The sequence below is a fragment of the Rhinichthys klamathensis genome, unplaced genomic scaffold (genome assembly GCF_029890125.1).
Source record: "Rhinichthys klamathensis goyatoka isolate OS25496 unplaced genomic scaffold, OSU_Roscu_1.1 h1tg000270l_1, whole genome shotgun sequence".
NCBI classification, from domain to species: Eukaryota; Metazoa; Chordata; class Actinopteri; order Cypriniformes; family Leuciscidae; genus Rhinichthys; species Rhinichthys klamathensis.
In genome coordinates this window covers 488,903-504,839 of record NW_026606790.1, presented here as the reverse complement: position 1 = coordinate 504,839, position 15,937 = coordinate 488,903, and the positions used below count along the sequence as shown (strand labels likewise).

At 34.9% G+C, this 15,937-nt stretch overlaps 1 protein-coding gene across 1 annotated transcript; it reads left to right on the top strand.

Annotated features, from left to right (window-relative positions):
* Nucleotides 1-3,020: 3,020 nt before the first annotated feature.
* gfi1b (growth factor independent 1B transcription repressor) lies at nt 3,021-8,034 on the top strand. Its single transcript, XM_056268283.1, has 7 exons — nt 3,021-3,167; nt 3,686-3,795; nt 4,914-5,099; nt 5,245-5,474; nt 6,703-6,840; nt 6,949-7,114; nt 7,592-8,034. The coding sequence occupies exons 2-7, from the start codon at nt 3,690-3,692 to the stop codon at nt 7,768-7,770; spliced, it is 1,005 nt and encodes a 334-aa protein (XP_056124258.1). The 5' UTR covers nt 3,021-3,167; nt 3,686-3,689; the 3' UTR covers nt 7,771-8,034.
* The last annotated feature ends 7,903 nt before the right edge of the window (nt 8,035-15,937 follow it).

Below are 15,937 nucleotides of genomic sequence, written 5' to 3'. Positions count from 1 at the left end.
TAAAAATCACTTTTTCCTAGCCTAATAGGCCTACAGACCTACAAAAATAAATAAATGAGGAAAAAAGAAAGTAAACTATAGCTTAAAATCCAAATAAAATAAACTAGTGAAGGATTTTTAGTAGCTAAATAAATAAACGACTGAACGATAGAAAGATCGAATGAATTAATGAATGAGGGTGAGATAAACAAGCTAGCTTAAAATCTAAAGGCTAATAAACTATTTACATTTAAAATGTATTTTTCCTATACATAAATAACAAAAAAAAAATGTAAGGGAAAAATTAAGTCAACAATAGCTTCCAGTTATGGCGATAATCATAAATCGCTAAAAACAAACAAACACTTGACATACATCATGTAGGCTATTCATCCCTCATGTTATTGGAAACCCATGGGATGGCTTTCTTCCATTAAACACAAAAGAAGATGTAAAGCAGAAAGACAAGCCTCACTTGAAAAATTACTTTCATTTTAGTAGCCTACATTTTTCCCCATTTAACTGAAGTGAATTGTGACTGAGACTGTTATTGATTCTGTCAAACATCCACATTTATATTCCAATGAAAAAGTTTTTTTACGGGGTTTTGTAATCACATGAGGGAGAGATACTACGAATTGATCGTTCACAGCCTTATCTGTTCATTAGACTCATAGTTATCTCATTTTACAGTAATGTTTAATTCCGTACACTCGTCTCTGCTTCTGCTTATCAAAAAGAGCATGAATATAAGAAGTGAAAAATAACTTATACGGAGTTGGCCTTTTAATGCAAGTTGTGGTTTAAATGTTCTGGATGAGACTGTTTTTTAGTGGAGATGTCCCTCTAGTGGTTAATCACGGTCACAGACCTCTGTTTAATTACAAAGATGTCTTCTCTTCCCTCAAAATAGTAGGCTACAAATTGCCTGGCTCATCTTCAGTTGATAGTGTTTCCCTACTATGCATGTCCTTTTTGTTAATCTCTGATAGTAATATGGCTAATGTGTATTTTACAGTTTATAGGTCCCCTTTTGTGTAATTCCTAGCAACATTGTTAAATAGGCTATCACTGACTATTAGGCTATAGTTTTTATTAATATTTTGGAGTAGTTTTTATTTGTATATTTTCATTTTTAATGTTGTTGTGTGTTTTGTCCTTTTTCGTTTTTTTTGTTGTTGTGTGTATATAGGCCTAGACCTAGTTTAATTAGGCCTTTTTTTTTTAGTAAAACAAAATGAAAATGAAAAATGTTTGCAACTAGCCGAAATAAAATAACTTTGTCATACTTTATTTCAGTTTACGTTTATTTTATTTCAAATAACGAAAATGTTTTTATGGTTTTAGTTTTCTATAATAATTTTCACCCTTGAGATTACAAGCTGTTATCTTTAAATCGCTATATTTATATTTACAATTAAAAAATGTTTAGCAGAGGATGGTTTCGATCCATCGACCTCTGGGTTATGGGCCCAGCACGCTTCCGCTGCGCCACTCTGCTGCGTGGCCAACAATGTAGAAATAATGGAATTAGTTTACGTGTATTTCATTTCAAATAACGAAAATGTTTTATGGTTTTAGTTTTCTATAATAACCCTGGTTGTATTTTCACCCTTGAGATTACAAGCTGTTATATTTAAATCGCTACAAAAAAAAAAAAAATTAGCAGAGGATGGTTTCGATCCATCGACCTCTGGGTTATGGGCCCAGCACGCTTCCGCTGCGCCACTCTGCTACGTCGCCAATGATGCAGAAATAGTGGAATTAGTTTACGTTTATTTCATTTCAAATAACGAAAATGTTTTATGGTTTTAGTTTTCTACAACAACCCTGGTTGTATTTTCACCCTTGAGATTACAAGCTGTTATATTTAAATCGCTACCAAAAAAAAGATTTAGCAGAGGATGGTTTCGATCCATCGACCTCTGGGTTATGGGCCCAGCACGCTTCCGCTGCGCCACTCTGCTAGATGGCTTACGCTGAAGAAATAGCGACTCTTAATGGTAATGATCTTTAGCTATAAAAACAAAATAGCCATAATTTGTAACTTTAATGCATGTTTGAGCTCTCAGCAAACGTTCACTATTTTTTTACAAGGTGAAGCACGTTAAAGAAACAATAAAATAGAAAAGAAAAAATGCAACTCTTATGCGCTCCTATAAGAAAGAATTTAGTTATATTTTGAAGTCACCTGAAAATGAGCTGCAGTTCACCACCAATTCCACACGGGGGCGTGTAAATACATTAATCGAAATACATTAATGCGCGCGCACAAGGCAATATAAAACTGATCCCGGTAAATCTTTAAATGAAAATTATTAAATGGGCAAAACGCACCAGGATTATAGACACTCAATAAATACACATTTAAGAGTCTTCCAGCGCTTAGTTTAACAAACAATGAATTGTTAGCCTAGTTGTGCTTTTAATAATCAAAGATAAAACGCCTAAAGCTGCAACCAAAACACAACTGTGCAAATAAAAGTAAGCAAACATTCTGAGGTACCAACATTACAGGTTTGGTGTGTTTTTTTGAGGGGTACGTTCAAGCAAAGTTTGTTGCTGGTTTAATGGTTTTATGTTTAAGCCCGCAAGATGTTTTACAGGAGTCAAGTCAACAGAATGATGACCAATAACAATGATGCCAAATTACTAAATTGGCAGCAGATGATTTGAGAAAATGTTTGACAAAATATCACGAACCTTTAACGCATTGCTCTGTTAACCAATTAACCCCTTTTATGCTCCATATAGCAGTTGAGATGCGGTCTAATAAAGGCTACAGCCTCCCCCTAATAAAATAATATATCGGCCTGCAAATGTAAACAAATATTCTAACTATCAATTTCAAATGAAATGATAACTAATAGTTGTTAAAATATCTTAAATATAGTTTGCCATTATGTCAAATAGTGCCTAAACCAGGATGTGTTTGCGTTTTGTAGTCAAATGTCGCACCTGCTCTGCCTGTAATTGGTTGAAAGCTCAGTCAGATTCCACCGCAGAATTATCGGATTGAAAATCAGGGAGGGGAGTTGAAAAAAAAACTCAACGCAACCAACTCACAGAGATGCAGTGCTTAAGTTTCTAAACATCACAACGGATTTCCCTGCACTTTTCATCACGAAGTTTGCGGAAACCATCAAAGGACTTTAAACATAATTGTTTCAGGATCTACACCATTTCAGGTAGCTGTTTTCATATTTATAATACATTTGCAATTAAAATCAGTTATTTAAAAGTTTTGTAACATGTAAAAGTTTTTTCAACCTCAAGTATATTATTATTAAAATATATTTATATACATATTTATATTTAAATAATTCTTATTTAGTATATTCAACAATAATTTGGTATATTTAATATAACATGTTATAAAATTGTCTCAAACCAGAACAAAGTTCGACTGAAACTTTCAAAACATCAACAGCAACACAGTATTGTAGCTTATAATAACTGTATACTGTATATTTTCACACTTTTTTTTAGACACAGAAAGGAAAATTATCTTATTACAAGAGCATTGAGGTTGTTGTTTTTTATTTTTATGAAATGACTATGTCATCAAACAGGGTAGCTATATTTCTCATTTGTATTTAGATGGATAATTTTACAGTTTTGTTATAAGTTTTGTAATAGTTATGGAACATGTTATCATACAAATATGAAAATGGAAGTATCACAGTAAACAAATCTCATTTTACAGAATCATGCCACGATCGTTTTTGGTGAAAAGTAAAAAGTCCTACAATGTGCACCGACCCATCGACACGGAGCAAAGTGAACAGAAAGTCCCGGACCCAGCACCCAAAACAAGTAAATGCCATTATTATATTTCATAAATACTGAATTTATACTGAAATGCTCAGTAGGTTTTATTTTATTTTAACTAGACTTTCAAGTTCCCCTGTGTGCATCTGACATGAGACGAACAATCTATATATGATTCAAATTTTGTTTGTTTTTGGAGGTTTAAATTCATTCTTCATAATTCGAAATCTCTTAATTCTCTTATTTGGGGAAATAAATGATTCAGTGAGTGGTGAGTGGATGTGCTGAGCACCTGTCAGATTGATGTTTGCTGATGCTTCAGCCTCAGGCTGACTGTTATTTGATTCTAGGGCTGTGTCTCAAAACCTTGACAGCTGCTTAGACAGCATTTTGGGCCTCATTTGTGCTCTTTATGGAGGTATAGCTCAATAGGCTGTATTCCATGGAAGTTTGTAAACTGTCTAGCGGTTAGGGTGGATGTTACGAATTATGCAAACTAGGCCTATTCAAACAAGAGAGCAGTACTGTCACTGGATTATAACTGTTTTTTAGGGTTCATTTAGAGAAAATATAGTGTTAGGAACAATCTCAGATCTGTCAGTCTCATGCTACCACAGGGTTTTTTATGTACACACACCTCTAATACTCTTATTTAAAGTGCCTTTAGAGAGGAGATGCCTGAGTGAAACATTTGGCTGGCTGGATGAATAATATTTGGATAGCTCAGCGAGTAGCCTATTAAAAATATATGAACGCTTTTGCATAATAATCTCACTGCATTAGAAAACAAAATATAAAACCAAGTGGCATTACATTTTAGCTCATGTTTGAAGCAAAACAAACTGAGTTCATGCATCCCAGTGATCATTATTGCAAAAAAGCCTTGAAAAGTATAGTTAGTTCTGAGATCAAATCTATGATATATATATATATATATATATATATATATGTGTGTGTGCATCAGATACAACTTGGTTTAAAAAAAAATAAAAATCTAATACACTGACATTCAGACATATTTATGTGTGACCTACAGAGTGTTTAAAAACTTTTTATGGAAACCATATCATGGTTTAATATTTTAATACATTTCACTTTGATTGCTGTTGTTACAACCTGCAACCTTGTAACACACGCATTTTACGATCATTGTGATTTCTTAGTCCCAGCGCTGGTCCCTTTGGAACCAAAGGAACGCAATTCCCCAGAGCGGCCCCAGGTAGATTCCCTCACTCGACCTTCCCACAGAGACCCGTATGACTTCATCAAGTGTGAGCGAGAGCCCGACTGCCCAGTACCATCTCTACCTGAGCTGTCCGTCACAACCAGACGGCCGTTTTACTTATCTGGTGAGTGTGGCGGTGCACTGGCATACATATCTGCGTGTGTAAGGCACAAAAAATAACATATTGTTAAGTATCATGTGACATCTCTAGGGCAGATTTAGACACAATAACAATCATCATCTTAATGATTTCACTGCACCTCCAACAGAGCCTCAGTTGGCAGAGTTTCCTTCCTACTACAAGAGCTCTTATGCCTGGGATCACGTTCCCACTACATATGACTTCAGGCAGATGGGCTTCCCTCCATCGCTCCTGCAGCACGCCAGCAGCCTGTACGGAGCTCATCTGAAGCAGAGCTCGGAGACTCCACAGCCACTGGACTGCAGCACACACTACTCACCTACGTCTAACACCTACCACTGCATTACCTGTGATAAGGTAAGATCATTTTATTTATTTATTTATTTATTTATTGTTTATTTGTTATGTATGTGTATTTTTATTTTAGTATTTTTTTGGATTCTTTTAAAAATATATTATTATTTTAAAATATTAAAATTTTCAATAAATTTTATTTTAAATATTGTTTCTATTTTAATGTTTTCTAAATAAATTATAATACACACACCATATCTATATTAAAATTATTTTATATCTATATTTTAAATTATTATATCTAGATAAAAATAAACTATTACATTTTGTTTATGAAAATTATAGGCATTATATATATATATATATATATATATATTAGTGCTTTCAAATCGAGGAATGGAATCGCTATTAATCACATCTAACAAAAAATGTTTTGTGTGTATATAATAATATTTATATATATTTTATGTGTATATATATATATATATATATATATACACTACCGTTCAAAAGTTTGGGTTTACGATTTTAAATACTTTTAAAAGAATTCTCTTCTGCTAACCATGGCTGCGCTTATTTGATTAAAAATACAACAGAAATCAGTTATAGTATTAAATATTATTCCAGTGGAAATCAGCTGTTTTCTGTGTGAATATATAGTAAAGTGTAATTTATTCCTGTGATCAAAGCTGAATTTTCAGCATCACCAGTGTCAGTGTCTTCAGTGTCAAATGATCCTTCACAAATCAGTATATGAGGATTTGATGCTCAAGAAACATTTATTATTATTATCAATGTTGAAACAGTTGTTGGTCTGTCAGTTGTACAGTTTTTTTTGTTTTGTTTTTAGGATTCTTTGATGAATAGGAAGTTCAAAAGAACAGCATTTGTTTGAAATAGAATCTTTTGTAACATTATAAATGTCTTTACTGTCCTTGATAAATAAAAGTATTGATTTCTTTCCTCCAAAAAATAAAAATAAAATTCTCACTGACCCCAAACTTTTGAACGGTAGTGTATATATATTGATATCAATGATAACATTTAAATATTGTCTGTTTTTCAAATACATGATATATATTAATTTATTTATAAATAAAAAGAATAAACAAATATTAAAATTAGATTTTAAAAATGTAAATTATAGAAATAATAGACTATAAAAATATTATTTTTTATTGAAAATTATAACTCTCTCTATATATGTGTGTGTGTATGTATGTATATATATATATATATATTTTTTTTTTAATATCTCAATTTCATTTGTGGTTTCTGTCCTCTTCTCCAGGTGTTTTCCACCCCTCATGGACTAGAGGTTCACGTCAGGCGTTCTCACAGTGGCACACGTCCCTTTGGATGCAGCATCTGCAGAAAAAGCTTTGGCCACGCAGTTAGCTTAGAGCAACACATGAACGTCCACTCTCAGGTAAGAACAAACCATGCTGATCCAGTTAGTCCCATTGGACATCAGCTGGCATTTGGGATAATGGCTATGAAATAATGATTTTTTTTGTTGTTGTTGTTGCATTTAAAGGAAAGAAGTTTCGAGTGCAAGATGTGCGGAAAGACCTTCAAACGCTCCTCAACGCTGTCCACTCACCTGCTGATCCACTCGGACACACGGCCGTACCCCTGCCAGTACTGCGGAAAGAGATTCCACCAGAAATCCGATATGAAGAAACACACCTACATCCACACAGGTGAGAGGCCACAGTGTGTGACTGCGTGTTTGTTATGTCGTGGTTGAAAAGAGATCTGCGATAAAAAGCACATGCGGTTTAACGCCCCCTCAATAACAGTTTCCCAAAAACTCTTCCCATATTTATTTGGAAATCCATGTTATTTATACACTCATTCCATGTAAATCATTAAAACTGAATATGCTGAACAGATATTCACTTCAGATGCTGAAGTTGGCTTGCTTTCTAGGGTGTGTTTCCAAGAGCGGCACAGCTACAGATAAATCAAGAAAAGGAGATTAAACAAATGCTGTCTTGATTTGCATAGCTGGTCTTCCTGCTTTCCTGATGACTCTCGTACCTTTGCGTGTAGCAGACAGCCACTCCTGTGTTGAAAAAAAAAACAGAACAAATCTGGGTGGCACGCAAATCCATGCTTCAAGCTGTTTTTAAAGCAAGATTTGTCATTTTATTAAAAATGGTTCTGTTTGTTTGCAGGTGAGAAACCTCACAAATGCCAGGTGTGTGGCAAGGCCTTCAGCCAGAGCTCCAACCTCATCACACACAGTCGCAAACACACCGGATTCAAGCCGTTCGGCTGCGAGATCTGTTCCAAAGGCTTCCAGAGGAAGGTAGATCTTCGCAGACACCACGAGAGCCAGCACAGCCTTAAATAACGGAGGTTGCACATGGCGTGGCGGACAGCGGGGAGGAAATGAAGACCACCAATGGCTGTTGCTTGAAAAAAAAGACTCATGTTAAAGGGATAGTTCACTCAAAAAATGTACTAGCCTACATTTAAGAATAATAAAAATGACAAAAGCAGACAACAAATTTCCTTTAGCTAAAATCACTTGCTCACCCTCATGTTGTTTCAAACCTGGAGGAATTTCTTTCTTCTGTTGAACACAAAAGAAGATATTTTAAAGAATGTTGGTAATCAGACATGGTAGCCATTGACTTCCATAGTAGGGAATAAAAAGTCAATGGCCGTCTTGTAACCTACATTCTTTAAAATCTCTTCTTTTGTAAAGAAAGAAACTCATGGAGGTTTGGAACAACGACAACATTTTCATTAAGACCTTTCAATTGCTTTCAAAATGACTTTATTTTATCCAATAATACATCAGAACTGTAATCTAACAAGCAGAAAGTCCATCGAATGATTTAAATGTCCATTTTAACTATTAAATGAAATCCACATGCCAGGTACTGCCACCATGAAGGAGTCCAAACATGTCTTTCATTTTCTTTTCTTTTAGTATAAAAAGTAGTAAGATTGTATGTTAGTGTTTAGGTTGAACTTTTTTTTGTCATGTTATTTATAGAAACTCTTATCACAAAAATAGTACTAAATAAATACAATTGTTTCAAATCCGATGTAAAGTGCTTGATCAATAATTCATAACAGTGGATTTTTAAATCTAGTTGTGAGATGGAGAGAGGGGGGAGGGGTGCACGTACTGTAAATGTGTAAGAAATCAGTCCTGCTACAGTGAAAAATGAGAAGAGTCAGCAAACAAGGCTTTGCAGTGTTTGTCTTCTTGTGTCTCCGCCCTGTCGAGGATCCGGATACACAGTTCCGTTGGCCCTGCCGATGGCTCTGCACACTGCCGGAGGCTGTGTGAAATCTCTGGTGTGACTGGAGATAAAGCTTCATTCAAATAGGTACCTGGAACTCTACATGCAAATCTCCTGCCTGGCAGGTTTGTAAACTTCATGTGTCTGAACGTATACGGTCCCTGTGGGCCAGAGCTTGGAAGGAAAAGGCAGTGCAGCGAAACAAAGAAATTTATATTTATGAACGGGATGATTCCTGTGATTAAACTTTGACCAACTGGGACTTCTTAGTCTTAGTTGTGCAAACATTTAGCCTACAAAAACTCAGAGATTTACTGACGTCTCTTCTCAGGTCACTCCCCATCAGTGGAGTTCCAGCTGCTTTGCCAAACAAATTCCTATACCGACACAGCTTTGCGCACACCTCCCCTCTCAAACAAAAGAGACAGTTAGGAAAATCCAATCCATTTACACCGTACTGCAACATAAATCACACATTACACATCTCTGTGGTTCCCTCAGAATGCTAAACAGTGGGTATCACCTGATCACAAAAGAAAAACAGGACAGGTATGCGCAGTCATTTAGGAAAGAGGAACTTATTGAGAAAAAAGCTGAAGAAAGTTGATCAGAAATCTCATCACTTCCACTGCTGACCTGTTCCCCATCTGCGCTCTGCACACCTGCTCGCCTGTCTGAAAAATTAGGAACAGAAATCAGTGTCCGCATCAGGGTGGAAATAGTGCCTCTCTAGTACAGTTGGTAAACAAATCTGTGGTGCCTATGCAAATTATTATTTTCATTACCTCAGCAACAGGGTCTGAGTCAGACCGAGGACAGTTACAGCCACATCCTGGAACAAACAGTAAATCCAATAGCAAATCACAATCATGCTCAGGGAGCCAATCCGTGTCAGATTTGGATGACAGACAATGTAGTAGCAAACAGGATTTTAGGACCAAGACAAGAGGGTGGGGTGTAGCCTTGAATGGAGAAAAGGGGAAATGAAGGGGCAAGCACACACCTGAGTTCCACTTCCTCTTTTTTGTGTGTGTGTGTGTGTTGGTTTTGCATGATTTTGTAAATCAGAAAACTGTTTGTCCACCATTTACACAACAGTGCACTAAGAGTAATTTCTCATTATGAAAATTAAACAGGTTTTGGTATAACGCCACGTAGCTTACACCTTAAGTAACAACATACACTTTTCATCAAAACTTTGGACACACCTATTCTTTCAATGAGGTATAAGAGACTGTGTTATACTGGGACAGACAGACAGACAGACAGACAGACAGAGAGACAGGCAGACAGATAGATATAGTTAGGTGGATAGAAAATGTATATATAATGTTTCTTAAAATATAATTTTAAAAGTTTCTTATGCTTACCAAGGCTGGATTTAGTTCCTACAAACAGTAATATTGTGAAACATAATTTTCATATAATCATCATCATCCGTTTAAAATAACTTTTTTATATGTCATTTATTTCTGTGATGGCAAAGCTGAATTTTCAGCATCATTACTCCAGTCTTCAGTATCACATGATCCTTCATAAATCATTAATATGCTGTTTTGGTGCTCAGGACTTTATTATTATTATTATTATTATTCACAAGAACAGATTTGGAAAATAAATCTTTTGTAACATTACAGAAATGTCTTCACTATCACTTTTGATCAATTTAATGTATTCTAGCTGAATAAAAGTATTTATTTCAAAATTTCAAAATATCACTGACCCTAAACTTTTGAATGTATATAGACCTTAATCAACAGAGGAAAAAAGAGCACAGCCATCTTTAGAATTTTGTGTTCGAACTTCCGTTTTTGCAGTCGCTTTGTATGTTTCTGAAGTGGATTTACTTAAAGGGATAGATCACCCAAAAATGAAATAATTGTCGTAATTTACTCACCCTCATGTTGTTCCAAACCTGTGTGTATCCAAACCACCCTCATGTTGTTCCAAACACACATATATGTTCTGTTGAACCCAAAAGAAGATATTTTAAAGAATGTTGGTTACCAGACAGTTGATGGTAGCCATTGACTTCCATAGAATTTTTTATTCCTAGTCAATGGCTACCATCAACTTTTCGATTACCAACATTCTTTAAAATATCTTTTGTGTTCAATAGAAGAATGAAATTCATATAGGTTCGGAACAACATGAGGGTGAGTAAATTCATTTTTGGGTGAACTATCTTTTTAGAGTTAACATGACAAAAAGACAAAAGTTATCATGAGCATTGTAATGTTTGAAGCGGATGTCATAACAAATGTCATTAGACCGGGAAGGTTTTAAAACGAGCGATTCATTCATTAATCCGTAAGATCTTAACTTCGTGCAGTGGAAATACAAACCGGAAGACAGATGAAAAGGGGCGGGGTTACATAAGGTCAAAAAACTTTTGCCTATGTAGGTCTTTATCTTTAACTGCACATTGTCATATGAAAAACCCTTAAGTGCCTAACGTATGGACACTAATGATCGTTCAGTAAGAGATTCAATCAGATGTTGATTCAGTAACCGCTCTGACAGATCCAGGGATTCACAGAACTCAACCGACTTCTTAACCTGTTGACTGTCATCCCCCTTTCTGAGTGTGGAACTGAATTTAAAGGTTGTAATTCATGAAGACACTCAGCAGAGTTTCAAAAAAGCACGTCAACAAATGGAAGTGTAAAAAAGCTAAAAGTTTAAAGCAAATGTACTGAACTTAACTTTTCTTATTTTATACAATATTTATATATTGCAAAATAATTTGGACTCTAAAATCGGTAGAAAATCAAAGCCTAACCAAGTTGCATTCCAAATTTGAATTTGATATCTAAAAAATTGAGCCCGCTAAAAGGTTTTAAAAAGTATACCGTTTCAATGGGAACACAATGTCCAATTTCAAATTATATGATGATTACTAAAATATGTGATAGAGAAAAAAGGCAGTAAAAAGTGTCCAGTTACCAGGACAAAGTTTGTTTTAAAACAGTTTTTAAATAGTCTACAGTGGAGAAAATCAGTCTTCAAAAAAAGTTTTATGAAGAAATTTATATATTATCACAAATTATATTTGTCTACAATACTGATTTCAGGAATTTACACGCAAACCTCATCGATCATGAGATAATGAGAAACAAATTCATTTAAGCATGTATAAAGTTTGATTTGAATCTTTAAATATATTCCAATGAATCATACCCACCATATGTTAAATTCACTCAGCTTTTGCAGCTGTTTTGTGTTTGTAGAAACAGTTGATTCAGAATTAATTGTCAGGAACAATAAAGAGATGTGCCTTAAGATATTTTGGACTGGCCGACATCATAAAAAAAAATAAAAAAACTTCAATAGGTCCGCTGCCAAAAGCTGTTAAAGCCTGCAGGCAAAAAGAGAAATTTGACCTATAGTGTACATCAGTCCGCTCGTATAAACAATGTCAACACATCCACACTGAACCAATACATCAGCACAAAATATGACACATACTCCAGACACATAAATTCATATATATATGCACAGAAACATTCACAAAAGGTCACAACATCTTCCAAGATTACAAAAGCAGAGTGGTAGAGCGAAAGGGAGAAAACAGGGAGGGATGAAGAAAAAAAGATAGAAGGAGAGAGATTTGCTTAACAAATGAGCAGATATGCAAATCACTCTGACTGCGCTTGCCTGAGGCAAAGCAGCAGTCGACGGTGTGAGCGCAAGCAGAGACCTTATCACAGAAAAGACTATCATAAATGAAAATGATCACATTAGAAAATAAAGACTTGAGCTTTCAAACTGACTGATTGTGTAGCAGAGCATGACAAAATGGCAAAAAAAAAAACAGCTTTGGCAAAACATTATCTTTGTTATTTACAAAAATGAACTTTATATGCTGCTTTTTTGTGGATTTTTAGAAATACATCACCCATTTTATGTTCACAAAAGCAAGAGAAGCTCCTAAACAGCACTACAAAGGTTTCCAAAGAATCTAAAAGTAGAAAACATAAAACAAACACAGAAAATGAATCGTGCGGAGAAATATATTTACTTTAAAACATGTTTGGTTGAGTCATCTTGCTACAGATGCAAAAAAAATCATATTTATTTTAAAGTCTTTCTTTTTACAGTATATGGAAATCATGTGTTTGAGCATAAGAGTATATTTACAAGTGCTTGCAAATGCAGTCATGCACAAAGAACTGAGCATGAACGGTTTTGTGTCTTATGAGACCTCAGTCCATATATTAAACAGCGCTACAGGCGCGTCTCAAATAAAGGGCCTGTCAGGGAGTTTTATGGGTTTGGAGATGAGGAGAAGACGCAGATAGACAGCTGGCACGTCACGCCAAGAGCGGAGCGATGACACAGCAAGGCCGGAACCACACAGATTAGAGTGGGACACCACCAGATAAGGGGCAATCATTATTTAAATCCACTCAGGGGATTATGCATGTGCCTAACTAAAGATATAGCGAAACCAAATGAATGCTTTTATATTGCAAAAGTGTCCTGATGTTAGTTTGTCCTTGTGCATTTGCTTGTGCAATGCTGAGTGTCATATGATCTCATATGATTTTGAGGGGACAGTGAAGTTAAAAATAAACAAATAGGATCAAATAGGATTTTCTAATTATAAAAATCTTTTAAAAAACTGTTCTACAACACCTGAGCCAAGGTTTTAGAAATGTGTTGGCTATGTTGGTGTCATGGTTTAGAAAGTTTTTTTGTACCATTTCCAAGAAAAGTTTAATGATTCTAAAAATGTCAAGTTAAAAGTTAACATTTTCTACTAACATTATCCTTTAAGATAGTGCACACATATTGATGTGTACAATCTTAATTCTCAATTTAAAAAAATATGATTTTAATGTATTAAGTATTTATTATTATTATTACTATTTTATACAAATATAAAGACTTACTAATTCATAAAAATTAACTTTTAGGAATTCGCACCACATGATATTTTACAACCTGAACTAGACTCAAAATATCTCAAATGAATGTAATGAATAAAAGTATACATACATTTTATTTTATAATTATTTATTACTTTTTACAATTATAAAGACTTTTTAATTTATATATTACATTTGGGGGAGTCGCACCACATGACATTTTACAACCAGAACCAACCTCGGCTTGTTAAAATATCTTATTAATTTAAAAGAATTATATATGCATAAATAATTATTTATATAGAATATATATCATATAATACAATATCAATATAATTAAAATAATGAATACAATTAAATAATAGTTTATATTAATATTTAAAACAATTAATATAACTATAAAATAATTGATATCATTAAATATGCTTATCGTAGAAGAGGTATATTCAAGTCACTGTATGTATGAATTGCATTTTTTTATTTGAATAAATTAGCAGATAAGATGACGAAACTAAGCATGACAACATTGACCCATAAATCAATTGCACATTAAAATCTGTTTTTTTCTTTAACCCAATGAGGTTACAATGCATGACTAAATATAAATTTCCCTCGCAAGATTAAAGGGAGCAGATCTGTTTGGCTGTGGATCCAGGAAACATGTCAGGTCACATACAAATGGCAAACCAGTGATACTGAGTGATTGACAGATACCGGCCATGAGGGGTGAGATGGTTTGAACCAAGTTCGGCGACCAGCCAGGACCAAAACTGCCTCAGACACAACAAGGATCATCAAAACGGCCTGGAGAGGAGGCAACAGAACGAGAAAGCAAAAAACACATTAGAAGTGAGCGAATGTAAAAAGGGGAGACATGGAAATTAAGTGGGAGAGGAGGAACAAACCTAGGGTTGGTGAAATCTGAAGGGAGCAGGCCTCTCAGAGCAGGCAGGGCCGTGATGGGAGCGGGATAGTCTTATCTGACCCCATCCACACTGCAACGGTCACAGCTTTCATGGCCTGCTGAGGGAGGAGCGACAGCCGGAGGAGAGAGATAGAACTGTGGACATGAGTAATCAGACAGCAACAGACAACACAACACTCTTTCTCACTCGCTCTCATAACAGCTCTATGACAGAATGTCAGTCTGTATTTTAACTCAGTCCATCCCTCCTGTTCCTCAAAGCTCAGAGTCTCATATTATGAAGAGGAAACAGGGCTTCTTATCAGACACTGGAACCAAAATGCACCAAAAATAAATCTACTAAGCTGCTCTTATAGGAAGCTGCCATCTTTCCTGATGTCATCATGACATATTGAGGAATACTTTTAAATAAGGCTCTATGGAACAAAAACATTGACATACAGACACTGACTATATAATTAAAAAATATAATAATATATATAAAAATATACAATTCCAAATTTGAAACATTAATCGGTAGCATTACCTAGTTACTTTTACATATGTTTTCCTGCATTTGCAATGTTATTGGCAATACTATTACTGTTTTACTTGAAAAGTCATGTGATCTGAAAAAAAGGGTTTCATTTAATCTATACTGAACAGTGCTATTTTTGTCAACATCTAGCATGCAAACACTGAAAACTTTTTGTTGTTTTCATCAATCTTCCGTCCATATATTTATATGAAGCAACGTACGGCTGTGCTGCCCCAATGTGGACACACATATACATTACATTATGTGTAATACAAACTCAAATGAGTTTCAAAACATTTCTGCTAAACATGCAAAATGAACAAATAAATTAAGAATATTAACTCAAATACAAGGCAGGGAAACTGCTGTGGCACCCCAGATTAAATATGAAAAGTAACATTTTGGTGGGGAAAAAAACACCATGAAGCAGCAGGTATTCATATACAGGAGGTTTTATTCAACATTTTGTGTATAAACATAGGCCGCAAATGCCTTCCAAACGTTTCAGTCTGCAGAATTCATTATCTATTTGTACAGTCCTATAACCAGAACATTAAGATATTAGCAATAATAAATAGTGACAAAAACCTTAAGAGGAAAAGGGGAGAGCATCCATAGCCTGTCCCAGTGGCTGTCCAGCATGTCTTCATTTGTTTAAAGGCAAGATTTCAAAATAAATCATCAGGACATTACAATGGTTGACAGATGGACCCCTTGCCGTGCTGTCATGACCAATCATTTCAAAACTGTTATACTTCGTGGATACAAATAAATCCGTTTCTTGCATAATGCAATATCAGACTGCAGAGAGTGTGATGTTTATAGACGTTTCTCACTGTGTGTGATACAATCTCATTACGTTGAAAAGAAATGATCACATTAGTCTTTAAACGATGTGCAGTGCAAAGAAATTGCTTCTCAAATATCATGCGCTGTATCACTCCCATTGA